Genomic DNA, 26,718 nt, shown 5'->3' on the forward strand with positions numbered 1-26,718 from the left:
GGTGCCACGATGGTCTCCTCCGGCGATGACAGTCGCTGTGTTCTCGGCACACACTTCCACACACACTTCCTTGTCTCTCTGTGGGAGTGATTGCAACACGGCTGCACGATGCCCGCCATGCGTGAAGTTGCCAGCTCTTGGGATTCTTTTCTCCTCGTTGTTTTTGCACTGTCAGTTGTGGAGCGGCGAGGCGGTTTTCTTGCAGCCCGACTGACAGAACCGCACAGTTGTTTCATTGCGGTCACTCCGTCGGCATCACCCGCTGCGGTGGTGTCCGCAAGAGCCGCAACCCCGGTGAGTATGGCCTCGTAGGTTTCTCGCAGCTCATAAATTCAGGCCCTTCGCCCCTCAGGATTGCCCTTGCTGCTCGACTGGCGCAGCACCATCCCGGCATGGTTCTTCTGCAGGAGTGCAGGCACGAGAGTGCTCCAGCGACGAGGCTCATTGGCTGCGGTGTCTTCCACCAGAAGTGCAGTGGGCGTGCCGGTGGCGTGGCCTTCTTGGTGCGCCACACCTTGCCGTGCGAGCGCTTGTTGCTCGTGGCACCAACTGCCTGGAGACCACCGCCTTCCGCGTGTGCCCACCGGCCTGCCCCAGCATGTACGTGGTGAACCTCTGCAGCCTTCCCACGGCAATTGCTCACGCTGCTCACTTCGCGTGCACCATTCGTCGCCTAGGTCCTGCAGCGGTTATTTGCGACCTGAATTCACATATTGATCTGCGGGACGGTTGCTCACCATCCACGACGGCAGGAGAGGACCTCGCCGCCACCCCAAGCGGCATGGAATTTGGGCTATCCGACGACCCGGCACGGGCAACGCGGATCAGCGGCCGCAGTGTATCGTTTCCCGACGTGACTGCGCAACGCGTACTGCGTGTCTCTCTCTGGACGTCCACCCGTTCACATGGACTCGGACCACCATCTGCCATCCCACACTGCAGGGACGGAGGACGGCATCCCGCGACAGGCAGGCATGCTGCCACGACGGAAACATGATGCCATTTCCCTGCGTGAAGCTGACTGTGATGCTTCCACCTCGGCGTGTGGAACACCTCTGGCCACTGTGACCGCATGGTTGGAGATGCACCGAGGCACCGTACGAGTGGCAGCCGTGACAGTCCCACAGGAACCTGGACGGACGGAATGTAGCAGGCCGAGTGTGTTGCAGCGGCAGCCTGCCCCGAGCTGAAGTGCTCCGCAAACGGGAGGACCGCAATTATGCCCTCCACCGTGGCTTCTCCATGGTGCTGGAGGTCCGTGCGAAACAGCTTGGTGCCCTCTCGAGCCAAGGCCTGTGATGCCCTGAGGCATGGCGGCGCCACGTCCCTGCCCTCTGGGATCGGCTGTGCTGCGGTGCTGTTGGGACCGCGTCTGTGCTCTGCCTCCGCCGCAACCTCTTCCCGACGTGAGCACCGCCACTCCTTGCCGACCAGCAAGCGGCTGATGGACGTCCTCCTGCCCACTCCTCGGCAGACCGGCACGCGCCCTGCAGATCACAAGCAACCCTTTATGTCGGTGGTGCTGCCCTCCCACACTGAAGAGGCAGGACCGCCCCGACCTCCTCCGGAACCTCCACCTGGCGTGTCCACGGCACCTCCTCGTAGAATGAAAAGCAGCGGATCAACGTCGCCCTGCCCAAGCTGCAGCAGCGTCTTCTCGTCCGTCCACAATATGAAGGCACACGGCCGACGCACTAACCCTGCCACTCCAATCGTTGCAGAAGGCCTCACACGTGGATTCTGCGACAGCTCCACGGTCTTCCCAACAAGTGCCTCACGCGCAGGTCGCCACCGAAAATGTCAAGCGTATCAACGAGCAAAAAACGGACAACGCACCTCTGCAAGCTCCAATGAAAGCCGTAGCCCTTCAGCCACTCCTCCGCTGCAACCCCACCAGCCGCTGTGCCCCCGATAATCCACGGGAGGCCCTGCCGCACACGCTGTGGGAATGCCGCCGTCCTCGACAACTGAGCATCCGACTATTTGGGAACACCACCTCTCGCACGACAGCATCGTTCAAGACGGAAAAACCGGCCACATCGCTACGGACAGCCCTCGGGCCATTAACGAAGAGTGACCGCAAAGTATAACGAAGCAAATACTTCCCTTTTCTCAACATAGAAAAACGTCACCTTCACACTCGCAATTGCCACCAATGAATCCATTGCGTAATACCGCTCCGAGCTGCAATACTTCCTGGTACCATCCATGTCCCTTGTCGACACATTGATGCGGATGGGCGCCCATCCATTCCTCCCAATGACGGTGCATGTCTGCGACGCACCCTCAGATCCAAAAGGCACGTCCCTCACCACAGCCGGGATCGACTTCGCCCTGTCCGCACGCATCGCTTTGTCAGAGAAGCAGGAGTACGTCAGGCTGGCAGCAAAGCACCCGCCGGCACATCAAACATCATCACAACCAGAGGCACCAGCAGCACTGCAGATCGTGGTGTGACGTGGATCAACTGACACATGCTGTACGTAAAAGAAAACATTTAATGACTTGACAAGGATAAGAAACACTGACAATATCTCAAAAGAAAAGAGAAAATAAGATAAAAAGAGAATTTAGGCGTCCGCAGTCAAAGCAAGCAAATAATCCACAAAAAAAAGGTAATGGGTGCACTCAACCACAAGAAAAGCAATAAAACAATAAAACAAAAAAAAAAGCCGAAGCGTGGGACGACCAGCGCACACATTCTCATTGCTCCCGTAAAGCAAAACACACACACAGGGAGAGAGAGAGAGAGAGAGGTCGCCCACTCAATGCAATGAAAACAAAACAAAAACAGTTACGGTGCTCCGCCCATGCAGCCAGGCAGGACGGCAGCGGTGCGTGTGGTGCAAAAGAGAGCACCAACGGGCCTGCATGGGTGTGCATTCATATATACAATGGGCACATTATGTGTGTGCTTCGTGGGGTGAGGTGAGGGCGAGAGTCCATGCAAGGGGACACGCACACAGAGAGAGAGAAGGACGAGTGTGTGTGCGGGCGGTGCACGGCTCTCTCTCCCTCACTCTCATGCGGCCACCACCGCAGCAGCAGCCGCACACGCAACAAGAAGAGGCAAAAGAGGGGAGGTGGTGTGGGAGACCGCGGTGCTGCCGTCATTTTCGGCAGTCGTGTTATTTTGCATTGCATCTGCGTCGACCGTTGTTTCCTTCGTATTACTGTGCTTTTCTTCACCTTCTCCTTTCCTTGTGGCATTGGATTCCGGTGCATTCTTCGGCATCACCTCTTTACCGTCCTTTTCAGCTTCACTATTTGCAGTATCGGTGGCAGGTGAGGTTGATTTTGGCCCTTCTGTTGGATTTGCTGGTGAATCACCCGCTGGTGCTCCCGGTGTTGATTCCATTTCTGCTGCACCGCCCTTCAGTGTTTCCGAATTTGGTGTTGCCACCTGTGTTTCCGCATCATGCGACGGTTCGGTTAGCGGTGTTGAGGATTCGACGTGCTCCTCTGTATTGCCAGCGTACTTCTTACAGATCTCTTCAGCTTCAGGCTCATGAGATGTACTCGACATGCCATCATCATCACTGCCACAAACCTCCTTCATGCGAACACGCATACAGCTCTTAAACGCTGACTCATCCAAAATTCCCTCCTTCGTACTTTGTTCGTTGCATGTCCTATTAAACTCATTATGCCAAGTTAAGACCATTTCCCCAATCTCATCACTTCCGTCACTGATAAAACCATCGGCTGCCTGCACCACACTACTGCACCACAGCACGCAGAGGGCACACACCAGCAGCACACGGCCAGTCATCATCATCGCCATCACTCCTGTCACTTGCGTGTAGCCTTCAGCACAAACTAACAAGACGTCAACGCAGAGTGAAAGCAAAAAGAAAAGACACGGCACAGTAAAAAACACCAGCAGCACGCATTTCATGAGAAACATTAAACCAATAAAAGTCAAAAAACGCACAACGCCCCGTAATAATTTAACAACAAGAAAAACACAAAAAGCAATTAAAAAAAAACCAAAGTAAAAAATCAGCAGCAAGAAAAAAAGCAAGAATTAAAAACACACCGAACAAAAATTTCACCCGAATGGCCCCAGTGCGCATACACCAGCACAAACATGCATCTACGCAAACAGTTGTGTGCGTGCCATGCATATGAGTGTGTCCGGGATGCGTTCAACGTGACGGATGTGTAGAAAAACGCGGAGCACACAGCAGGGCAGCAGAAGCAAATGAAGCAAAACACAAAATCATGATTTTCTCTTATTTATTTACATCGGACCACAGTGGACGCACACAAATCCCCGCGGTTGAGTGCTGGCACGCACAGCCCGCATACACACCTCTTCAGCCCAGAGTGGTGTGCGCCAGCGCGGATGCGGCGAGCACCAGCGTGGCACACACCCACGCAGAGCTGCTGAGACTGCCGTCGATTTCGCGCAGACGTGACGGTGTGCGGGTGGTCGTCGTGGTTGGCGCCTCTGTAGTCGTGGTCGTCGTTGTGGTTGTCGTAGTGGTCGTAGTTAACACATTGATGTTTTTTGCTGAATTGTTTTCCATTTCGTTTGGAGGAGTTGGTGACATTCCCGTAGTGGCCGTACTTGGCGCTGTAACGGTCCTCGAATCCGGTGACTCTGCATCTCCGGGCTGTATTTGTAACACTCCGGCTCCGATCATTGTATCTGGTTCCTGTGTCCTGCCGGCTTCCGGATCTGTGGACCCTTTCGTGCCGGACGCAGCACTTTCTCCCGTTGGCGCTGGAGGGCTTAGAAGGGAGTTTTCACTTCCTCCTCCGCCAGCTACCTGATTTTGTCCCTGTGTTATATCGGAATTACTTTGTGACCCCGCCACACCGGAATTATCAGATTGCAGTTGCGTACTGCTCGGAGTTTGCACCCCTGGCTGAACCGGCGGTTGAACGGGGACATCAACATTTTTTTCACCATCCGCCGTCACGCAAACGGACGGGCAGCAGCACAGGGCGAGCACCAACAGGGCGCACAGCAGACGGCACATCATCATCGTGAGTGTGGTCGTTCAGTGGTGTGGAGCTGATCTGCACAGTGAGGGACATGGAGAGCAACAGGGGAGACGAGAGGTGCGGCAGACACACACAGAGGGCACACCACATGAGGAGAGGGCAGCAGCCAGGCATGCACCGTACGCCGCACACCACGCACGACACACACTCCAATCCACGGCAGCAGGCACACACACACACAGCCCTGCCGCAACAACAACACACAGATGGAAGAGGGAGAAGCAAACAGGAGCGGCACACAAGGCTCCACCGCATGCACACACGGCGAGAGCGGTCCGTCGTGTCGGCAGCCCTCACGGAGGGTACGCAAACACACAAGAGGAGGTGCAGCGCACACAGCAACACAAAAGCAAAGTAACAATAAAAATAAGAGATCCCCGCACACCACGTGGATTGTTGGTCCACGGGAAGTGCAGTCAATATTCATCACAAAAACAATTCAGTTGCCATAGGCCTTCGTTCATATTCAGCCCACACCACTTCATGCAGGCACGGCCACCACCGCAGCCGCGCACGCAAAAACAACAATAAGACGCAAAAGAGGGGAAATGGTGTAGAAGACCGCAGTGCTGCTGTCGCTGTCGGCGGTGGTCGTTGTTCCTTTCTCATTCTTGGTGACTGATGTTGTCGTTAATTCTTCCGGTTGCTTGACTGAGAGTGATGTGGGAGCACAATTGGTGTCCTGACACTCCGTCAATGCCTTCCCTGTCCCGTCGATTTCTGTGCTCGCCGGTGGTGTGGGTGGGTCGCTGGGGTAGGCGAGACGCTGACAGGGCTGCCAGCACCATCTGACTGAGCTTGGTCTGCCGTGTTCTCGTCCCCAGTCCCACTGCACCAGCTGCTAGGGGCGGTGCAGCGGTCATGCCAGAAGCACCAGCAATGGGCTGGGGTGTCGGCCGCATCAATCAATGGGTGTGTGCCCGCAATCGACAGGAACTTGCATCGACAGAGACGTCTGCACCGAAGCTCGGGAATGGGGAACAGTGGCGCCAAGCGGAACAGTGCATGTCACCCCGGAACATCCGCAAGGCGTATTGGCGCGGACTGCGTTACTGCCGTGGCAAAGGAAATGAATGGCGGTGCTGGTGGCGTTCTCGTCGTGCGTCCCCTCCGGCCACTCCTCGCGGTAAACCCATTGCCTGAGTACATTTGATTCCGCCTGAGAAGCCAATTAAAAATGTTCTTCCGGTAGACGTATTGTACTCGTAACTGGCCACGGCCGCCCGCAATGCCTCCAGCGAATACACCTGCGATGCACGGTCAACGCATTCCACATCCACTCGTCGTGCACCATCCAACACCATCTTTTCCTTGGAGCTATGAAAAACACCGGGCACACACTCCTTTGCGGCCGTCCAAGGCATGCGCCTGCGGTGAGAATCCAAAGAACGTTCCATTCCTTTTGTGCACAAAGTCATGGAGCTGACGCCGTTAAGCGCGTCCCGGCGAGGGCAACAACAGCCCGCCGCAGCACTCACGAATGCCCACCCGTTGCCTCCTGTGAAAAAAAAAATAGATAATGGAAGGAAAAGCGTGCACAAATGCCCCGGCAAGAAAGGTCAGCACCAGTGGATGAACACTGAAGCCGTGGGTGCATGCTCCACAAATGTCCTTCCTCTTTTAACCGCCTTCTTAGTTGCATGGAAATGGCCCGTAACCGCACACGCAAGAATACAAAGGTATAAGGCGAGCAGCGCGGCCGTTGAAACACACACGCGCATCGTATGGAACACTTCATAGAGAGGAACGGAATGCAGGAAGAAGCGCACACAATCCCCATGGACACCCGCAATCGTGTGTGGTTGCATCTGTTCCACTCTTTGGCCCTCGATGCATTCCTGTACGTGTCTCGCCCCTAAGTCCTACTGCCGTAGGGTGCCAAGTCCCTGCACACACACACCTCAGGACGCGGCAACGAGGCTCCCCAATGACCACCTCACGGCCATACCTTTTGGATATCTCATGGACCGAGCGCCTCTCGCTGCAGGCCGCACCACCCAAAACAAGCAGCACAATGCGCTGAGGAGTTGTGAGGGCAATCGTCCCACCACCGCCACCGCCACCCAGCTCAGGATGATTCTCCCCTTTGCCACCACACCCTTGAAATGGCCCGGCGTTGTCCCTGCTCCACTGTTTTGGCCACCACTCGCGCCATTTGTCCTCATCGCATGATCGCGCTGCACCGATGCCAACGACAGCTCAACCCGCAGCGTCCTCTTCCTGCCCGTCTCCATAATCATACAGGCATGCTTCAGAAACGGATCCTCGTCCGTCGCGGCGTTGCTCGCAGAGGCACTCGTGCTCTGTTCGCTCTGCGCCGACGCCGTGCTGTATCGTTGCACGCTCCCGGCCCTCCTCGTCACATGCTCAAGGTTCGCGGACAAATGGGCGTCGGGCGTCAGTCCACCGTCTCGGATCAGCTGCTGCTTCTTGGCCTCCGTCAACTCGTCGGTGCTGCTCGCAGCCACAAGCAACAGGAAAAGACGCAGACGCACTGGCCGGGGCATCGCGGCATCCCTCGTCAGGTGCTGCACGCCATCCAGGCTTTCCCTGAGGGGTTTGAGCCCAACGGCGATTTCTTGTTCCACCTCCCGCGCCTCCGCCAGTCGCTTCTCCCGGTACTGTGCCACAAGCCTCGCGCAAATATCGATGTGCAGCGACAGTCTGGCTTGCCTCTCCCGAAACTCCGGCGAAGCCCGCACCGCACTGCCCAACCTCACAAGCTTGGCCTTCGGCTCCACGCCCTGCGCCAATCCCGGGTGATACGCGTGGAGTTTTTTTCGGCGCCACCGAAAGCTCCTCCACGCACTGCGCAACAAAACAATGACAGTAGGAGCACCAATACACATCTTCCCCATCAATTACTGCCGCTTTGATTCCGCACCCAGACAATTCCTACAGGTCTGCTCATACACTTTATTCCCCAGCGGCATCAGGCCATCAAGCAGACACTGACATGTGCGTTGGTGCATCAGCGGCGTCACCGTGACACAGCCCCAATCAACGATGATCCGCACCGGGTTGCCGCAGCTGTCGGTGCCCCTAAGTGAAATCCTGCTCGTCGTGGTATTGCCTGGCGAGCCCCCGAAAAAGGTCCCGGCAAACCCATGGCAGATGTTGCCCCTGTTTTGTTGGCAAATGCCGGGCACACCGTTGTTCATGGCGTGAAAAGCCGCCACAAGACGTGACGCCGCAACATCCACAACGGACTCTCAAGTCTGTGGCGACAGTGGCGACAGCAGCTGAGGGAACCCATTCTGCATGCTGAGGTGGAGCACCAGCACCTCAGGGCAGTAAAGTCTAACATAATGTCCTTGAAACGCATCGCCCTCGGCGCTATCCGAGCCCGCGCGAGTTGCTGAGAACTGCGATGCGGGGTGCACCCCAGCGCAAAGACGTGTACATCCCTGTAAGCAACCTTTGCCATCCAATCCTCAACCACGCGGCTCACAGACGCATCCTCCACAGCAAAAAAGTAGGGCGCAGGGCTACTAATAATCGGCTGCCTCGGTGTCACGGGGTCCTCGAACAGCGTCACTCCGTGCTCCATGAGGTCATGAAGACGCAGTGAGCAGCTTAGCGCAGACGCAGCATGGGCATCGCAGAAAAAAACTTTAGACGATCCATGAACGGCGTCAAGCACCTGGTGGAATATATAATCCCGCACACAACCACAAACGCCATTGCTGGGCTCACGCAGCTCCCCTCTTCCGTCGGCCTTGCTCGCACCAACACGCCACGCATAATATGTTAAGTAGAATTCACACAGAAAATGTGCTTGGATATGTGTGTGTCTTGTGTGTGCACATTCCACTCGTACCGTTTTTGTGTGTGTGCGTCTCAGAAAATATAAAAAAAACACAAGCAATGCCATACTACCATACGGTGCCCCCAACATCGGCAACCAACACAAGAAGAGCTGTGTGCATCGTAAATACCACCAATTTCAAACACAAAAACGGAGCGGACATGGCACATGCATATGGAGAACGGGACCCATTGAAATGAATGTTTTTCCTATTGGACGTACAGTGCTGAGTGCGAGCCACGCAGGAGGAAGCACAGTCGCCTCGCAGCGCAACGCCATCCACACCGCAACTCGATGGAGTGTTGGCACGGCGGCAGCAGAGGCAAGCAGAAGCAGCGGACAGGGACAAGCAGCAGCAACAGTGTCATCACCGGGATTCGGAGGTGTGTCCTGCCTGCCGTCCGTCTCGCTGCTTCGGTCCCTGCCGCCGAGAGAAGCTTCTTGCGGTCTGTCGGGGCATCCTGGCCGGATCCACTTCTCCTCTGGCGACGGATGCTTCTGGGGAGCAGCCGTGTCTAAGTCCCTTGATGGTTTTCCGCGGCCGGTCTCAATGCTCTCCGCAACGAGGACGGATGCCCCTGGCAATCCTTGTTCAGTATATGCCGGTGAAACCGTCCTGCTCCACATGCTCTCTCCTCGCCGTCCCACGGAACCACTGGAAGTAGGCCACCGCTGGTGAAAGATATCGTGCACACCTGCGCGTGGTCACGGCAAATAACGGTCCCCCATCGTAGGGTCGAGTGGCCCAAGCAATCGTCGCCCCGTCCGTGCATGAGACCAACGGACGTTACCCTTTTCAGTCATTGCCAGATGCACCTGCATGCCGAGGCACCTCAATGCCGCACGCAAGGCAGCACTAAAATACGTTTCTTCAGGGTTCCTTTGCATCCGTCGTGTTGTTGGGAAGCGTGTCCAGACACCACGAAGAGGGCTCATCCCCAGGCATCGCAGACAAATATTCTCCTCTCCAAATAATGGCGTCAATATCCCTCACATCCAGTGCGGGATCAGTGATGGGGCAACGGTCCATCGGGCATTTGGCTGGCATTTCATGGATACTCCCAAATACCAACCGCGACCGCGGGAATAACGATCCGACGCGCAGCGTTTGACAGGGACACCCACGTCGCAGAGCATGTGGCGATATTCACTCATGTTCAGTGCGGAGCACTTCCTCTGCAGCAGCTCACACACAATCGGTGCTATCCACTCATCCCTCGCGTGGCGCCGCGACCAGTGCGACTCCAGCATCCTCCCGTCCCCATCGTCATCCTGCAGCTCCACGCCATCAATTTCGTCGCAGTCTTGGTGCTCACTCGCAGCCATCGCGGCATTCGTCGAGTCCACCACCACCGACAGCGCTCTGCCACGCACACCAATAGCATTCCTCACCATGCTGCGGCCTGCCAAGTGCGGGCAGTCAAACCCGAGAGCATGGGCCATCAGGTGCGCGGCGATGCAGGTGGCGATGCGTCCGTGAAATGAAACTGACAGGCAAAGTGCATGGCGCCAGCGACTGGACGGCCATCCTCCAGCGTGCCGCACGGCAGTGATCACGCAACACCCAACGCTGCAGCCACGCACTGCACCATGTCAGAATTGACAACACCAGTGGAACAATGCCCAGCAGTCACCGTGAACCAACTGCAAACGCTGCCCGTGGCAAATGGAGGCACAATCAACGGACCCTCCAGTGGCTGGACGAGCAGACAATCCTCATGCAGTTTGACAGCAGCAGGGACAGTCTCCTCTTCAAGGATATTACCGTGCGCAGAGGATAGAACACCATCCTTACAGTAGCGATTGTCATTCAATGAATTCATTGCGTGAGACCAGGAGAAACCGCAGTGCCTCCTGCTGTCACACGGGTTCGTTGTAGACGTCTTAATGCGGACGGGCACCCATGGGTCCTTCCAGACGACGCTGCACACCTGCAACGCATCCAGCAACCTGGGATGCATTCTCCCCACCGTAAACGAGATAAAACTCGCTGTGGGAGCGCACCACATCGTCAAGAAATAAGGGATACTTCAGGGTGAAAGCAAGCCATCCGCCGGCAAACCACATCGCACAGATCATCACAATAGCAGCACCGGTAGCGATGCAGACAGCGGGGTTAACGTGGATCAACGGACGCATGGCGTATGTCAAAGAAAAAAACTTGGTAGCGTGACACGGATAAGAAATACTCCCAGTCGATCAAAAGAAAAAGAAGAAAAAATGAAATAGAAAATCATACATCCGCAGTCAAAGCAAACCACTAATCAAAAAAAAAAAAGTAATGGGTGTACCCAACCACAACACAAGTAAAACAATAAATTTAAAAAGCAAACGAAGCGTGGGACGATCAGCGCACACACTCTCATTGCTCCCGTAAAGCAAAACACACACACAGAGAGAGAGAGAGAGAGAGAGGTCGCCCACTCAATGCAATGGAAAAAAAACAGAAACAGTTACGGTGCTCCGCCCATGCAGCCAGGCAGGACGGCAGCGGTGCGTGTGGTGCAAAAGAGAGCACCAACGGGCCTGCATGGGTGTGCATTCATATATACAATGGGCACATTATGTGTGTGCCTCGTGGGATGAGGTGAGGGCGAGAGTCCATGCAAGGGGACACACACACAGAGAGTGAGTGAAAGACGAGTGTGTGTGCGGGCGGTGCACGGCTCTCTCTCCCTCACTCTCACGCGGCCACCACCGCAGCCGCACACGCAACAACAAGAAGAAGCAAAAGAGGGGAGGTGGTGTGGGAGACCGCGGTGCTGCCGTCACCGTCTGCTGTGGTCTCTGTATTGCTTGCTATATGTGTGGCGTTGCTTGCTGCCGTGGGCACTTCACTGTTGGCTGCTGCGGTTTCTGTTGAGCCTGAATTCGCTGTAGAGTTGGTTTTGAAAGCATTCTGCTCCACGTCTTCGGTGGATAGCTTGACGCCGTCCTTGTTGTATTCACTCGCATCTTGAGTGGTTTTCGTGTTGGTTGTGGCAGTGTTGGTCCCCACAGCTGGTAAGGCTGCAAGGCTGCTGTCACCACCGCCAGAATTCTCCTTTTTGTATCGGTATTGTTGAGTGCTGTTGTTGAGGATCCTGCGCTGTCAGTGTCGGCAGCAGTATTGACCTGCGGTGCGCCGCCATTTGAAGAAGTGTCCTCATCAACAGAGGTCTGAGTGTTACCACTGGCGGAGTCAGGCTGTGAAGCTCGACCTTCGCTGCCATCGTTATCATTTAACGTATTCTGCATATTATCTCTCTGCACTGTGCCAATGCCGACACCAGAGATATCTGCTGAACTCACTGTCTCCTGGTTTGCCTTTGATGGTGAAGATGAGGATGAATGATCTTCTTGTATCGTAATTTTGGATTCTTTTTGTTTCGCTGGATCTTGCAGTAATGTTTCCCCATCCTGAGTCCTTCCCTGTACTTCCTGTTTTTCCCTATTCGTATCCACTTCTGAGGGAGTATGACTCACGCGGTTATCAACTTCACGATGTATGGCTTGGCCAACAGGATCCAAAGGAGAAGCACTTACAACTTCAGGACCCTCAGTGCACTTCGGCGACTTAGTTGAATCATTCTTGCAGGTCTCTTTCTCCGGCAAAGTCGCTGAATCATGATTTTGACCTTCCCCTAAAGGTTTTGGGTCTTCAACTTCATTACTTTTTGGCAAATCACTGCCTTTTTGGGGGGCCGGCGCAATTATCGGGTTTTCAACTGCAGGCTCAAAAGAAAGGGTTCCCAAATTTTCACATCTACCGCCGGCACCGCACCACAGCACGCAGAGGGCACACACCAGCAGCACACGGCCAGTCATCATCATCGCCATCACTCCTGTCACTTGCGTGTAGCCTTCAGCACAAACTAACTCCCCGTCAACGCAGAGCAAAAAAAAAAAAAAAGTCACAAAACCACACACAGTCACCACACAGTGACAAATGGAAGCAGCCCAGCGCACATATCCGGAGGCAGTTGTAATCAGTGAAAGGGCAAGAAAAAAAAACAATACACACAGCCCCACAATAATTGATCAGAAAGAAAAACATAAAAAAAAACAATTAAAAGCAAAAAACAGTAAACAAACAGCAATAAAGTAAAAAAGATTAAAAACAAACAGCTGCACCAAATGGATCCTGTGTCCATGAACTCACATACAGAAATGCGTCCACGCAAACAGTTGTGAGCGTGCCTTGCATACGAGTGTGTCTAGGATGCGTTCAACGTCAAGAATGTGGGACACAACACGGAGCACACAGCAGGGCAGCGGAAGCAAGTGAAGCAAAACACAATCATTATTTTCTCTTATTTATTTTCATCGGACCACAGTGGACGCACACAAATCCCCGTGGCTGAGTGCTGGCAAGCACAGCCCGCATACACCTCTTCAGCCCACAGTGGTGTACGCCAGCGCGGATACGGCGAGCAGCAGCGGGGCACACACCCACGCAGAGCTGCTGAGGCTGCCGTCCATTTCGCGAAGATGTGACGGTGCGCGGGTGGTCGTCGTGGTTGGTGCCTCTGTAGTCGTAATACTTGGTGCCTCGGGCGCAGTGGTGGTGGTCGTCGTCGTTGTAGTAGTTGTCGTCGTGGTCGTTGTTGGTGCATTTGATTCCTTGTGTTGTTCATTTGACGTGTTAGTGTTCGTATTTTCAGTCTCTTCCTTAGTGGATTGCCCATCTTCTTGTTCCTGATCCTGTGTATTATTGGAAGTATTTTGTGACTCTGCTGTTTCTTTTATTGTACCCGTTTCCTGTGACGTATGAAGCGCCATATTTGGTTCCTGTTCCTCACTCCCATCCCCCTCCTCTCTTGTCTGTGGCTGAGGAGTTGTAAGAAGCGGATCCGTTTCCTGACCTGGTCCCTCTTTCCCGACACCCTTTGGAACGGTTTTTTGTTCGGTTTTATTTTCTTCCTCTTCACCTGCCGCGCACACGGACGGGCAGCAGCACAGGGCAAGCACCAACAGGGCGCACAGCAGACGGCACGTCATCATCGTGAGTGTGGTCGTTCAGTGGTGTGGAGCTGATCTGCACAGTGAGGGACATGGAGAGCAACAGGGGAGACGAGAGGTGCGGCAGACACACACACAGAGGGCACACCACATGAGGAGAGGGCAGCAGCCAGGCATGCACCGTACGCCGCACACCACGCACGACACACACTCCAATCCACGGCAACAGGCACACACACACACACAGCCCTGCCGCAGCACCAACACACAGATGGAAGAGGGAGAAGCAAACAGGAGCGGCACACAAGGCTCCACCGCATGCACATACGGCGAGAGCGGTCCGTCGTGTCGGCACCCCTCACGGAGGGTACGCACAAACACAAGAGGAGGTGCAGCGCACACAGCAACACAAAAGCAAAGTAACAATTAAAATGAAGAGATCCCCGCACACCACGTGGATTGTTGGTCCACGGGAAGTGCAGTCAATATTCATCACAAAAACAATTCAGTTGCCTTTGGCCCTCGTTCATACTCAGCGCACACCACTTCATGCACTCCTGGGCACCATCGCAGCAGCAGCCGTACACCCAAAAGTAAGCGCAAGGAATGGAATAATGCAAGCAACCATTTATTTGCTTTTCTGTTTGGATGTTGGCAGATGTCTGCATGCGTTTTGTTTTGTTTTGCGAAGGGCAAACCTTCATGCCTGGATCGTGTGTGGGGATTTCTGCAGGATGCACAATTATTATTTATTTTCCTCTTGTGAATGTTTCTTGTGTTGGTGCAGCCAATAATTCGGTTTGTGTTGTTCCTGCTTCTCTTTGGTAAGGTGATGCAATAAAGAATAATCTTCTGGGCCGCTGCCCGAATCCTGAGTTTCTCAAAAATAAAAACCAAACACGATAGAAATAAGTGAGGGATCAACGGAATAAGAGTGGGTTCACCACATCCTTAAAGTTCAACACGAGGCAAATAAACGCATGTTTATATATACATACCATCCGTTAGCCACAATCGTGGCCCGCCCACTCTATTCGGATAGGATACATATATTTATTTATTACTTACGACGTGGCAGACTTTTGGGGTCCTGCGGCCACAAGACCCCGCCGCGTGGTGGGAACCAAAAGGGGGTGGGTGCGATGGTAAAAATAAAAATAAAAATTATCCGGCCGCTGTCGGCTCCCTAAAGTCGTGGCCTTCCCAAAACTCATACGGTAGAAAAGTGTCGTAAAGAAGTGTATATTCGTTCTATCAGGGTGTATATATATATATATACATTCATTAAGGCAGCCAGCTCTCCCGCGATCATTCTCTACACAGGCTCCTAAAAGGGCCCAAACACACCCACAAGACTCCCAGCAAGAAAAAAGGAAACACGGCGTGACTGACACGACTCAAAGTCATGTTTCTAAGACAATGCGTGGATGACTCCGTCGACGCCACACCCGCACCATATGCCATCAACTCCTCCACGGCAATAATCCTGCAGAGTGCGGAGAGGACGTTTCAAAAGCGCATTATTGGCGGAGCCAAGCAACTGTACCGTCAGCAGATGGCAGCGGTCGGCGGGGGAAAGTGAAGGTGGTGGGACTGTTGGGGAGGGTCGATGCGCAGTGTCCCCCACAAACACGAGGCGGGTGAAGTGAAACAAACTCGTCTGAACGTCACCGGCCACCAAGATGCATTGCTCCCTGCTGTGGATATTGATGAGCTCGAGGCTGGAGCAACTACTCGCAATGCGTGAAAGCGTCTTCCTGCACTGACGCTGGAATTCACATTAGACGGGCAACTTCAGAACAGTCGATCCCCAGCAGTAAAATGCAGGTGGCAGTGACGCTGTGGATTCTCGATTCCCCCGGCAACGGAGGGCGGAGAAGAAAACTGGTCTCCCCAGCTGCGCGGCATCCATCCATTCACTCTGTGCGTCCGGAGTGCCCCGCAGCTGCCTTGAGAGATGCAGCGGACAGACCTCCCTTATTTTCGCCTCGATCCGTCAACGAAGACTTTCGCGGAGGCGTCGGCACACACCGAAGTCTCCCTCGTGCCCACCAAACAAAAGACACACCCGTTGAGCATCGTCACAGGCATCGACGGCCACGCAAATAAATATCCACCGCAACGGAAAGTGTTTCTTATTGGGCACCAAAAGAAAACTGGAGGCGGCGGCCTGGACAACACAGACATCAAATCATCCGCCAGGCAACGCTGAAATACATGCGAAAGGGCCAACGCGGGACCAGCAGCACAAACACTCGAGAGCTGCTGCGTGAACTCCACGGTAAATGGATCAGCCTCAACGCATGGGGCACTAATTACGGTGGGTGACAGCGCGAAAGCCAACGGTTCCGCAAGGCCGGGAATTGTGGAGACGGCATTCAAACCCTCCCAGGATTCGTGTGCAAAGACACGCAAATAACCCGCCCCTCGGTGCAAGTCCTCACCCATAATCCTCATCGCTCTCTTTGCCGTCATTCGTATTGTCACACTCGGAGCCGGTGAAGAAAGGTGCTGCCATTATGATTGTGACATCACACTGAATGAAACAACACAATGCCTCGAGGGGTGCCAAGTGCAGGCATCCCGTCAGGCGGCGACACGGCGCACTCTTAGCAATGTACGAAGCACAGGCAACGAAACAGCTTTCATCCGCCATCGTAATCTCGTCCAGCAGGTTCGCCCTCTTGTTCCTCGGCGCCTCGTCCCTCTCCAAGACACCAGCTGCCGCTGCCGTAGACCACGCTGCTGCCGCAATCACTCCCACAGAGAGACAAGGAAGTGTGTGGGTGTGTGCCGAGAACACAGCGACTGTCATCGCCAGAGGAGGCCATCGTGGCACCGTCCGTCACGCGCCAGCACACACCGAGCAACGCACGTACTCGGCAGTGCAAATACATTCTTGCAGAGCACTGTGCAAGTACTTATGTGTGTGGGTGTCTGTTGGAGAAGCTGCAAAGAGGAGGAGCACAGGGAGGCACATCAGAACAGCAGGAGGCACAGCTGGATGGCAGCGATGCATGCGGTACGGCCACAACCTCAACAATCACGCACGGTGGCAGCACACACACATCCACAAAAAAAAGAAGAACAAAAAAAAAAGCAAACAACACGGCGGCAGGGTGTGGCTGTGTGTGCGTGGCGCTGCGGGTGTCTGCCCGCCCTGGCCGCAAGAAAACAAAACAAGAGGGAAAGAAATGTGTGCTCCGCTCCACAGGCCCTCGTCGCACGCCCACACGTCACGGCTCCCTCAGCGCGCCGTTCGTCGCGGCCCCTCCTCATGCGTGCAGCAGGCGAGGCGCACAGGGCCGTCGTCATGAGCGTGTCGGTGGGTGTGCGGGCGGAGCAGTTGGGCGGGAAACACACGGCACCCCTCACAGGAAGAGTGCAGAAGAAACAATTAAAGAGGGAAGAGTAGAAAAGAAAAGAAACGTCCATATTGATTGCCCCCAAAAGCAAAAGAAGAAAAGAGGGATGTTTGGAGTGAGAAGAAAAAAAAACACAAAATGAATTTGAAAAAAGTATTGAAATGCAAGCAGAAAAAAAAATTAAATTTACAAAACAACAAAAAGCCGAGGCGTGGGACGACCAGCGCACACACTCTCATTGCTCCCGTAAAGCAAAACACACACACACACACAGAGAGAGAGAGAGGTCGCCCACTCAATGCAATGGAAACAAAACAGAAACAGTTACGGTGCTCCGCCCATGCAGCCAGGCAGGACGGCAGCGGTGCGTGTCGTGCAAAAGAGAGCACCAACGGGCCTGCATGGGTGTGCATGCAATATATACAATGGGCACATTATGTGTGTGCCTCGTGGGATGAGGTGAGGGCGAGAGTCCATGCAAGGGGACACACACACAGAGAGTGAGTGAAGGACGAGTGTGTGTGCGGGCGGTGCACGGCTCTCTCTCCCTCACTTTCACGCGGCCACCACCGCCGCAGCAGCCGCACACGCAACAACAAGAAGAAGCAAAAGAGGGGAGGTGGTGTGGGAGACCGCGGTGCTGCTGTCGCTGTCACCAGGCGTCCCCGTATCATTTTTTTGAGCGGTGGTGAGTGTTATTGCTGATTGAGGTGCTACCTCACTGGCTGTGGGAGCTGCTTGGGTATCACTGCCTTCAAGATCGTTCTGTGATTCACTGGGGTTGGGCCGTTGAGCATCATCCGCATCCGCCGTACTCTGGGCTTCGCCAGTGCCACTTGTATATATGGATGATGTTGTTGTTTCCGCTTGACTGCCGCGAGATGAAGTTTCCATCAATTCCTCTGTGGTTGTGTTTTGACCTTGTTGCTGTACCACATTATCCTCTGAAGGAATTTCCGGTGCATTGGACGTCATTTTGTTTGATAACACTGACGTTTTTTGTTCTTGATCTTTTGCATTCTGTGGGACATTTGGTGCTGGTATGCTTCCATCGCTTGGTGATGGTTCTGTTGCTGGAGGTGCCGGTTCTTTTGATGGAGCTGGTGATGTCACCGCCGATGGCAGTACTGGCGGTGGTGTTTGGTTGCTGGAATGGTCCACCTTCCCCACATCATTGTGCGGATTCTGTTCTCCAGTTGAAGCCTTTCCATTAACTAAAATTGGTGCTGCTGCTTGTGTGACGGAGAGCTCTTTCTCTTCTTCTTTGGGTTTCGATTTATCCGCTGTCTCCACTTTTGGGTGCTGTATTCCCTGGAGACGCTGTTGGTCCCGACTCCGCAGCTGCTTCAGGAGATATCTTCTCCTCAGGGGATAAAGAAACTTCTGTGTTCTGTGACTCACCAACCTCATTGGGAATGCGAGATGAATTAGGGTCAACTGAAGGAGGAGACTGCAAAGAACCACCACCAACACCTTTAGGATCTTCAGTTGTGTCGCTGTTACCGTCACTTCCGCCAGCGGAATTGCCACTGCCACCAGAAGTTCCACCGCCTCCTCCACTACCTCCAGCTCCACCTGCACCACCAGAAACAGAACCGGCAGCAGCAGCACCTGAAGGTGAGTCTGGATTACCTCCGATAATATCAGAAGCATCATCGTTAGTCGAGGCTTCAGCGGCGGTGATGAACGAGACCATACGCGAGGGCAGCGAGATCACAACCTTACCACATACGCTTGGCACACGCAACCGATTCACACCCAAAACTCCCGACGCCATGCAATCACCAACTGCGTTGTTGTTGTCAACGTCTCCCGCATAAGCCCAGCCGGCACCGCACCACAGCACGCAGAGGGCACACACCAGCAGCACACGGCCAGTCATCATCATCGCCATCACTCCTGTCACTTGCGTGTAGCCTTCAGCACAAACTAACTCCCCGTCAACGCAGAGCAAAAGCAAAAAGAAACAAGTCACACAGCCACGCCACAGCAACCGCACAGTGACAAATGGCAGCAGCAACACACCATGAGGCAGTTGGAATCAGTGGGAGGACAAAAAAGGCAAATGCACAGTCCTTCAGTAATTAATCAGCAAGAAAAAAAGAAAACAAAACAATTAAAAACACAAGTAAAAAAGAAACAAAAAACTTTAGTAAAAGGAGCCGCACAGTATGGCGCCATTGTGCATGCATCCACATGCAAGCATGCGTCCACGCAAACAGTTGTATGCGTGTCGTGCATATAAGTGTGTCTGGGATGCGTTCAACGTGACGGATACAGTGAGCAGCAAGACGGAGCACACAGCAGGGCAGCGGAAGCAACTGAAGCAAAACACAATCATTATTTTCTCTTATTTAATTACATCGGACCACAGTGGACGCACACAAATCCCCGTGGTTGAGTGCTGGCACGCACAGCCCGCATACACCTCTTCAGCCCAGAGTGGTGTACGCCAGCGCGGATGCTGCGAGCAGCAGCGGGGCACACACCCACGCAGAGCTGCTGAGGCTGCCGTCCATTTCGCGCAGACGTGACGGTGTGCGGGTGGTCGTCGTGGTTGGCGCCTCTGTAGTCGTAATACTTGGTGCCTCTGGTGCCTTGGTGGTGGTCGTGGTAGTTGGTGCCTGTGTAGTCGTCGTCGTCGTGGTCCTCTTGGCAGAAGCTTCAGCTTCCTGATCTGTTTGGTCCGTGGATATATCCATGTGAATTTGTGTCCCTGTATCGACTTTCTTATCGTCTTTCGGTAAAGTGTTGCCCGCATCACTTGATTGCGGACGCGGAACGGTCGAACTCTGTCCCTTTCCGGCATCTGTTCTCTGTTCTGAAACGGAACCGGAACCTGGCGAGCCTGACGGAGCGGACGGCTGTAGCCCTAACTCTGAAGAAGTGGATGAATGACTGGTGACACGTAAATCATTTTCAATCGTATTCTCATTATTATCCCGCGGTGACTCTGTTTTGGTCGTCGTGGTTTTTTGGGAAGGAGCTTGAACTTTCGGAGAATCTGAAGCGCACACGGACGGGCAGCAGCACAGGGCGAGCACCAACAGGGCGCACAGCAGACGGCACGTCATCATCGTGAGTGTGGTCGTTCAGTGGTGTGGAGCTGATCTGCACAGTGAGGGACATGGAGAGCAACAGGGGAGACGAGAGGTGCGGCAGACACACACACAGAGGGCACACCACATGAGGAGAGGGCAGCAGCCATGCATGCACCGTACGCCGCACACCACGCACGACACACACTCCAATCCACGGCAACAGGCACATACACACACACACACACCTGCACTCTGTAATACTTATATTGTACAATTGTTGTGGTCAGTGCATGCGGTCACACACAAAAGGAGTGAAAAAAGAGGAGACCAATACGGCTAGACATCAGACTGTAGGCTACCAGAGGAACGAAAAGACAAGAGGGCCGCGCCGCGTCGGCAATCGGTGCGTCACTTGCCTGCAGACCAGGCGTCGTGCGCGATTGGTGTCGCTCATTGTGACACATACGCCCTCGTAGCCCCAGAGGGTGGAACATCCAACGCCAACCCAAACACAGCTGTCAACACGCCATTGCCACAATCGTGAAGAGCCGGCTGGCACCACACACGGCAAGAGGGACACACCAAGACACGCCATGCACCAAAGGGACGCATCAAGCCCGCAAACAGTGCGCACCGCTCCAACACCGCAGGGCCCTCCCGCACGCACGCACCGTCCTCCTCCTTCCTTATCTTCGGCTCATTGCCGCCACATCCGACACCCGCAACTCACAATACCAGAGGGAAACACAAAAAAGCTGAAGCAGCAATAACAACAAAACTGCCACCTTGTTGCGCTGACGCCACCGCACGAAAGGGTGCGCCGGCGATGGGAGTCCATCGCGCAGGAGACGGAAAAGAGCCCAATGAGACACCCAGGAGCCACACGTTGGCAGTCTTGTCGGGGCTGCCCCAACGCAACCACAACAAATAGTGCCGCAACCACGGAGCCATGCACCCTGACCCACAGCGTCTTTTCCCAATCAGAACAGCAGGGACAGAAGGAAGTAAGACACACTACCCACAGTGCAGCAGAGCACCCGAAAAAAACACAGCCAATCAAAAACGGATGCAAAAAATCGGGAACGCAGAAAAATAAAAAGGGCGCATGCAGATTAAAAGCCAAAGCACAGAAATTATTTGAGTTCCACATTCTCGCAATGACGCACACACAAAAAAAAAACAAATCCACAAAAACAAACAAAAGTGTAAAAGATAAAGCCGCATGCACCAATTACGGAGGCAGAGGCAGTCGTCCCTGTCCTTCAGAGAAACAGCTACTGGCACGACCCCGCCTCCATTGGAGCACATTTCCTTTACTTTTTACTCATGATTAGAGTACGGTGGTTTCCCTTCGTCCCAATCGCATCAAAAAACGCGTGTATACATGTGGTGCTGGGAACTGTCTTTTTTCTTCATGTTACTTCGTTCACACACAGTTTTCACGGAAGTTAGACCCTCTAAGCAATAATAAAAAACACCTTTTCCCAGAATAACAAACAATGCAATAAAAGACCGGTCATTTTGCCCATCACCCGCAAGAAAAAAAGGACATGGGGAATGCAGTGAGTGTACTATAGTGTTATTGCTACGGTTTTGCACATCTTGAGTGCGGGGCCAATGTGCCAAGTAAATACTGTCGCCCTGCCGCAGTTTGATTGCGCCCAGCCGCCGCGACTGCTCAAAGAGGCACCACCACTACCGCCGCAGCGACCCCAACAAGAAGCACAAAGGGAATGAGGCCAGCAGTAGCAGCAGCCACACCGCCATCACTGTCGGCCTGCCGTACCAACGCATCGGGTATCGCCTGAAAATCGTCGCTGTTGACGGACGGAATCGGAGTGGCAGGCGCGGAGGCACTGGGAATCACCGCTGGGCAATCCGCCCGCGGGTCGCCCTCCGCTCGTGCAACGTCCTCGCCAGGTGATGGCGCAAAAAAAAGCTTCGGGGCCGGAGGCTCTGTTGGCTCCCTCGCTTCCACTGCCAGGTCTCCTCCCTCGCCGCTGAGTGTTGTCCTCACTTTCGGTCCGCACCCCCGGATCACCCCTCGGACCGGCATGAAGGCCACCACCAGCGACACCCGCAGCCAAAGCACCGGGAGGCTCCTTTTCAATGGAGGCACCAGACGCCACAGGAGACAACTGTGGACGAGTATCCTCCGGAGAAGGCGACCCTGAACCAACCGCCGACTCCTCTGCTTCCTACTCTTGCTCGTCACCCTGTCCACCCACCAACGCACTCGGAATGACAAGACTGCTGCCGTTCGCGGCAAAGGTGCACACCTCGCCGTACGTGGGGCACTTGATCCTCCCACCTTTCTGAAAATATTTCAACGTCACTGGGATGTCAGTGTCCTCAGGGCAAGGCTGAAACCCACTGCTGCCGAGGAGCCTCACCCTCACTGTGCCCTCCTCACACGACACCTGCGCGCACACTCCCTTGACGCTTTTATGGCCATCACCGTCCTTCGTCTCCAGTAATTCCGCGTCCAGGCACCACGAGCCACCGCCAGTCAGCGACCAAGGGAGATAATCCACATTTTCGTCCGAGCGCGTCCTGCACGTTGTCCCAGACGATATTTCGTGAAATTCCAAAGAAACAACAGGGCAAATGTCCTTATCCACCAGACTCCCCTTGTCTTCAACGATGCTTGCGGTGCACATCCCAACGTGACGGCGGTCGAAGGTGCAGCGAAGCGTCTCTGTGTCTTTAGCATCGCAGAACATGTGAGGATACTTGGCGGCAAGATTATCGGTTGTATAGCACTTCTTCTCCAGGAAGTCGCAGCCACTGCGGCTGCCCCAGCTCAACGGCTCCGCCATCCTCCAATTCACGCGGTAGTATCCCATATCCGCAAACACCGCCATCGTCAGAGCCGTGTGGTAGCCGGCACCAACTGTGGGGACCATCAGCTCGTCCCGCGCGTGGCGTCCCTTCCAGTGAGGGATTTCTTTTTCCCGAGGGCCATCTTCATCCTCCAGCACCATGCCCTCGAGAGACTTACAACCAAAGTGCGCTTTCGCTTTCTCCTGAACGTGCTTCCCTGCCACCATCCTGCGGTGCGTCCCACGTACACTTCTCTCTCGCTTCTTCACCAGACTCTTTTCTCTCATGCTCTCCTGGCTGAACCCAAGTGCATGCGCAATTTCGTGTGCGGCAACGCGAACGCTCCACGCCGTGTCAGTCATGTACTTCGGGTCAAAGTTCATGGCGCCAATGTAGGGGCAAAAGTCTGTCAATGTGTTACACGTGCCCGCCCACACAGCCCTGCTATCCGTGCCCGATGGCCTAGCAGCAGCGTAGATGATAAAATCTGCATTCGGCACACCGTCACTCTTGTGCCTGGTAGGAACCGTAAAATGGCTGCACGGTCCATTCATAGCCCTCGGTACAGTTATCGTCCCACCAGTGGGTTTCACAAGTAGTCGCTCAGCGTGCAGTTTGACGGCACCGGGAAGAATCTTTCCAGTGCACAATTGTTTCTTTGCCTCCGTCAGGAAATGCTCTGCTTTGCATGACACCCTTTGCCCCAATGCATTGTAGCACTCATCCTCTCCCTCCTCGCAGTACTTCCTCTTGTTCGTACCTCTCCAGATGCTCCGTGGACACCGCAATGCGGATCGGCTCCCAGCCACTGTCGTCATCCTGTGTGGCGACGGTGTACGCCTGCATGGCGCCTTGTCCCTTGCGCGGCACCTCACGCACCACCGCAGTCAACAGCGGGCCGTTCCTCCTCATCATCACGTCAAACCCAAAGCGGTATTGTGTGGCGGGTGCAGCAGCAACACACCCACTGGCGCATCACATCAGCAGCAACACCACGAGTGGCAAAAGCGGTGTGGCGCGGCGTGGCTGGCGCATGAGTTGAGTAAAATGCATTTCTTGTTTTCGTGTGAGTAGCAGCAGCAGTGCAGTAGTGCAGCCTGGATGCGGGAGGAGGGAAACAAAGGAAAAAGAAGAGTAAGAAAAACAAAATGGCTTTAGGCCAGTAATGCGTCAGAATGTGGCCCACGCAACGGAGTAACAGGAAACCACAGAGGCGGCCATACACACAGCATGCGCACCGACTCCACCAAATGGACAATCCGTGAATCCGTCGTCGAGAGAACGTCCATCACCGTCGCACAGAGTACTCACCAGGCGCAACACTTCCCACACGCGAGGTGTTTGGTCTGCTCTCCTTGTGGTGTCGCAATATTTGTGTGACCATCCACGAAAAAGCCACCACTGACACAGCACCAGTCCCAGATGCAGGAGCATCGCACAGCGCGCTCTCCCAGCAGATCATACCCTGTTGCATAACCGCACGGCAACCCCAATTGTGATGCGCAGCCCTGAAGCGGAGATGCAAAAAGTCATGCGGATGGACCTTCTTTCACTACTCTCCTTTCGGGAACTCGACAACAAGCGTGCCGGCGGTGCGATCATTATGACCGTTCCATCCGCACTGCCACTGGCCAAGGAAGTTACTGTGAGCTCAATGCGTAGAGGTCACCGTGTCCGCCGCTGCTCTCTCGCCGCCCCACGACCACGCCGGCACTTCCAACAGAGCGAACCGGAGCGTCGACAACGGCAGCCACAGGCGCCAATGCACCGAGTCCAATTGTGCCCGCTGCGACATTCCAAAGCGCGCTGAGAGCTCCTCTAGCAGTGCAGGGGCTGCCCACTTGTGTGCGACATGGCGTGTGTGTGCATGTGCTTGTGCTTGTGTGTTTGTCAGCGCCTATACATGCAGAGCAGCTGTGCGGCACAAGAGAGTGCAAATAAAGCAACGGCAGAGAGAAGCAAGCGAATATTACACATGCAAGTTCCTCATATCATCACACACACGCGGAATGGATGCACTCAACCACAAAACAAGTAAAACAATAAAAGAAAAACCGAAGCGTGGGACGACCAGCGCACACACACTCATTGCTCCCGTAAAGCAAAACACACACAGGGAGAGAGAGAGAGAGGTCGCCCACTCAATGCAATGGAAACAAAAACAGTTACGGTGCTCCGCCCATGCAGCCAGGTAGGACGGCAGCGGTGCGTGTGGTGCAAAAGAGAGCACCAACGGGCCTGCATGGGTGTGCATGCATATATACAATGGGCACATTATGTGTGTGCCTCGTGGGGTGAGGTGAGGGCGAGAGTCCATGGAAGGGGAAACACACACACAGAAAGAGTGAGTGAAGGACGAGTGTGTGTGCGGGCGGTGCATGGCTCTCTCTCCCTCACTCTCACGCGGCCACCACCGCAGCAGCAGCCGCACACGCAACAACAAGAAGAAGCAAAAGAGGGGAGGTGGTGTGGGAGACCGCGGTGCTGCTGTCACTGTCGCCAGGTGTCGCCGTGTCATTTCTCTTGGTGATGGTGACATTTTCTGTTGAGGTTTCTTCTCCTGCTTGAAGTTCCGTTGTTGTTGGTGATGGTTCTGCAGATGATGGTCGTGGAGTTGTTTGTGTTACTGGTGGGTAGCTGGTAGTAGAAGATAGGCTTGTAGTGGCTTTCGGTCCGACGTCTCCCTTCTCTTTCTCCTTTTCAACTGCATCCCCACTATCATCTAGACTTTCTGCGGCTTCTTCTGAAGTAAAGGAGCCCTGGTTTGCTTTGGATTCTGATCTCTCCTTTGGCTGCTCGTTGGGCAATGCGGTTCCAAGAGACATTGCTTCCGACTGTGGACCCTTTTCTGAAGGTTGCGTGCTCTGAACAAATGGGGCATCGATGGCAGAAGATGAAGAAATGCCAGCCGTAGAAAGAGGAGAAACTGAAGAGTCACCTCGAGAACTGCCGCCGGGTCGAGTTCCATCAGTTTCTGGTGATTGTGGCGCTCTTATTGCTTGGCCCGTCTGTCCTGCATGTTCTGCTGTTTTATCTCCACTGGTCAACATTTTGTCTGCTGGTGTTGGAGATGGGTTCCTTCCGTTTTCTTTTGGGCCATCGCTTTCCTGCGTTTCATCTGAATGATCTTTTGGTTGTTCTTCTCCATCACTTCCTGTTACCTTATCTTCCGCTTTCTTTGCCTCTACTTTTTCTTCTTTTCCTGCCGCCCCACCATTATCTGTTGGTGGTTGTTTGACAGAATTTTTTTGAGGGCTGTCCCTCATTAAGTCTTGCGCATCTAACGGTTCTTCTGAGGTGTTCAACACTCCACCAACTGGAATTCGTATATTCAGTTTTTCTTCATGGCCGCCCCTAGATGCAGACTGTGAACCCCTCGATGGCTCATCTTGTGGTTCAGTAACACCATCACCCTCCGCCTGCACCGCAGCACCGCACCACAGCACGCAGAGGGCACACACCAGCAGCACACGGCCAGTCATCATCATCGCCATCACTCCTGTCACTTGCGTGTAGTCTTCAGCACAAACTAACTCCCCGTCAACGCAGAGCAAAAGCAAAATGAGAGACAATTCACACAGCCACCGCACGCACATTCACAAATGGCAGCAGCAAAAGCTCACAGACCATGAGGCAGTTGGAATCAGTACAATTGCAGAACTCACACACCGCCCTGCAAACCAGAAGTTAAAAAAGCAGTAAAAAAAAAACAACAACAGATTTGAGA

The 26,718-nt window shown here is 54.2% G+C and overlaps 7 protein-coding genes and 8 pseudogenes across 7 annotated transcripts, besides 19 other annotated features; 2 read left to right on the plus strand and 13 right to left on the minus strand.

Moving 5' to 3' along the window:
* Window positions 1-174: part of a sequence feature (areas merged during assembly that could not be assigned to a particular haplotype. This can correspond to areas where the two haplotypes were merged or to regions with more than two copies in the genome that were merged during assembly.) that runs on past the window's edge.
* Window positions 175-2,947: a sequence feature (areas not merged during assembly with more than two copies in the genome that could not be assigned to a particular haplotype).
* Tc00.1047053506501.90 (uncharacterized protein) lies at window positions 599-997 on the plus strand (the record flags this gene model as incomplete). The annotated part of the gene is made up of 1 exon (XM_814896.1): window positions 599-997. One exon carries the CDS (start codon window positions 599-601, stop codon window positions 995-997), a length of 399 nt encoding a protein of 132 aa, XP_819989.1.
* Window positions 1,220-1,915, plus strand: Tc00.1047053506501.100 (uncharacterized protein; the record flags this gene model as incomplete). Its single annotated transcript, XM_814897.1, has 1 exon — window positions 1,220-1,915. The coding sequence occupies one exon, from the start codon at window positions 1,220-1,222 to the stop codon at window positions 1,913-1,915; it is 696 nt and encodes a 231-aa protein (XP_819990.1).
* On the minus strand, window positions 2,046-2,471 carry Tc00.1047053506501.105 (annotated as a pseudogene).
* Window positions 2,948-3,790: a sequence feature (heterozygous, Esmeraldo-like haplotype).
* Window positions 3,023-3,784, minus strand: Tc00.1047053506501.110 (mucin-associated surface protein (MASP), putative; the record flags this gene model as incomplete). The annotated part of the gene is made up of 1 exon (XM_814898.1): window positions 3,023-3,784. The coding sequence occupies one exon, from the start codon at window positions 3,782-3,784 to the stop codon at window positions 3,023-3,025; it is 762 nt and encodes a 253-aa protein (XP_819991.1).
* Window positions 3,791-10,233: a sequence feature (areas not merged during assembly with more than two copies in the genome that could not be assigned to a particular haplotype).
* Window positions 3,953-4,049: a sequence feature (A-rich).
* Tc00.1047053506501.120 (mucin TcMUCII, putative) lies at window positions 4,320-4,994 on the minus strand (the record flags this gene model as incomplete). The annotated part of the gene is made up of 1 exon (XM_814899.1): window positions 4,320-4,994. One exon carries the CDS (start codon window positions 4,992-4,994, stop codon window positions 4,320-4,322), a length of 675 nt encoding a protein of 224 aa, XP_819992.1.
* Window positions 4,432-4,496: a microsatellite.
* On the minus strand, window positions 5,855-6,487 carry Tc00.1047053506501.131 (annotated as a pseudogene).
* Tc00.1047053506501.141 lies at window positions 6,893-8,743 on the minus strand (annotated as a pseudogene).
* Tc00.1047053506501.150 lies at window positions 9,943-10,830 on the minus strand (annotated as a pseudogene).
* Window positions 10,234-11,115: a sequence feature (haploid, Esmeraldo-like haplotype).
* Window positions 11,116-12,157: a sequence feature (areas not merged during assembly with more than two copies in the genome that could not be assigned to a particular haplotype).
* Window positions 11,215-11,236: a microsatellite.
* On the minus strand, window positions 11,504-12,640 carry Tc00.1047053506501.160 (annotated as a pseudogene).
* Window positions 12,158-12,641: a sequence feature (heterozygous, Esmeraldo-like haplotype).
* Window positions 12,642-13,151: a sequence feature (areas merged during assembly that could not be assigned to a particular haplotype. This can correspond to areas where the two haplotypes were merged or to regions with more than two copies in the genome that were merged during assembly.).
* Window positions 12,844-12,925: a sequence feature (A-rich).
* Window positions 13,152-13,619: a sequence feature (heterozygous, non-Esmeraldo-like haplotype).
* Tc00.1047053506501.170 (mucin TcMUCII, putative) lies at window positions 13,196-13,804 on the minus strand (the record flags this gene model as incomplete). The annotated part of the gene is made up of 1 exon (XM_814900.1): window positions 13,196-13,804. One exon carries the CDS (start codon window positions 13,802-13,804, stop codon window positions 13,196-13,198), a length of 609 nt encoding a protein of 202 aa, XP_819993.1.
* Window positions 13,371-13,408: a microsatellite.
* Window positions 13,620-17,049: a sequence feature (areas not merged during assembly with more than two copies in the genome that could not be assigned to a particular haplotype).
* Window positions 14,606-15,091: a mobile genetic element.
* Window positions 14,909-14,930: a sequence feature (AT_rich).
* Tc00.1047053506501.177 lies at window positions 15,227-16,237 on the minus strand (annotated as a pseudogene).
* Window positions 17,050-20,840: a sequence feature (heterozygous, non-Esmeraldo-like haplotype).
* On the minus strand, window positions 17,683-19,017 carry Tc00.1047053506501.184 (annotated as a pseudogene).
* Tc00.1047053506501.190 (mucin TcMUCII, putative) lies at window positions 19,560-20,204 on the minus strand (the record flags this gene model as incomplete). Its single annotated transcript, XM_814901.1, has 1 exon — window positions 19,560-20,204. One exon carries the CDS (start codon window positions 20,202-20,204, stop codon window positions 19,560-19,562), a length of 645 nt encoding a protein of 214 aa, XP_819994.1.
* Window positions 20,841-26,718: part of a sequence feature (areas not merged during assembly with more than two copies in the genome that could not be assigned to a particular haplotype) that runs on past the window's edge.
* Tc00.1047053506501.210 lies at window positions 22,367-24,028 on the minus strand (annotated as a pseudogene).
* Tc00.1047053506501.220 (mucin-associated surface protein (MASP), putative) lies at window positions 25,391-26,485 on the minus strand (the record flags this gene model as incomplete). Its single annotated transcript, XM_814902.1, has 1 exon — window positions 25,391-26,485. The coding sequence occupies one exon, from the start codon at window positions 26,483-26,485 to the stop codon at window positions 25,391-25,393; it is 1,095 nt and encodes a 364-aa protein (XP_819995.1).

Source organism: Trypanosoma cruzi, genomic scaffold, assembly GCF_000209065.1.
Source record: "Trypanosoma cruzi strain CL Brener 1047053516579 genomic scaffold, whole genome shotgun sequence".
NCBI classification, from domain to species: Eukaryota; Euglenozoa; class Kinetoplastea; order Trypanosomatida; family Trypanosomatidae; genus Trypanosoma; species Trypanosoma cruzi.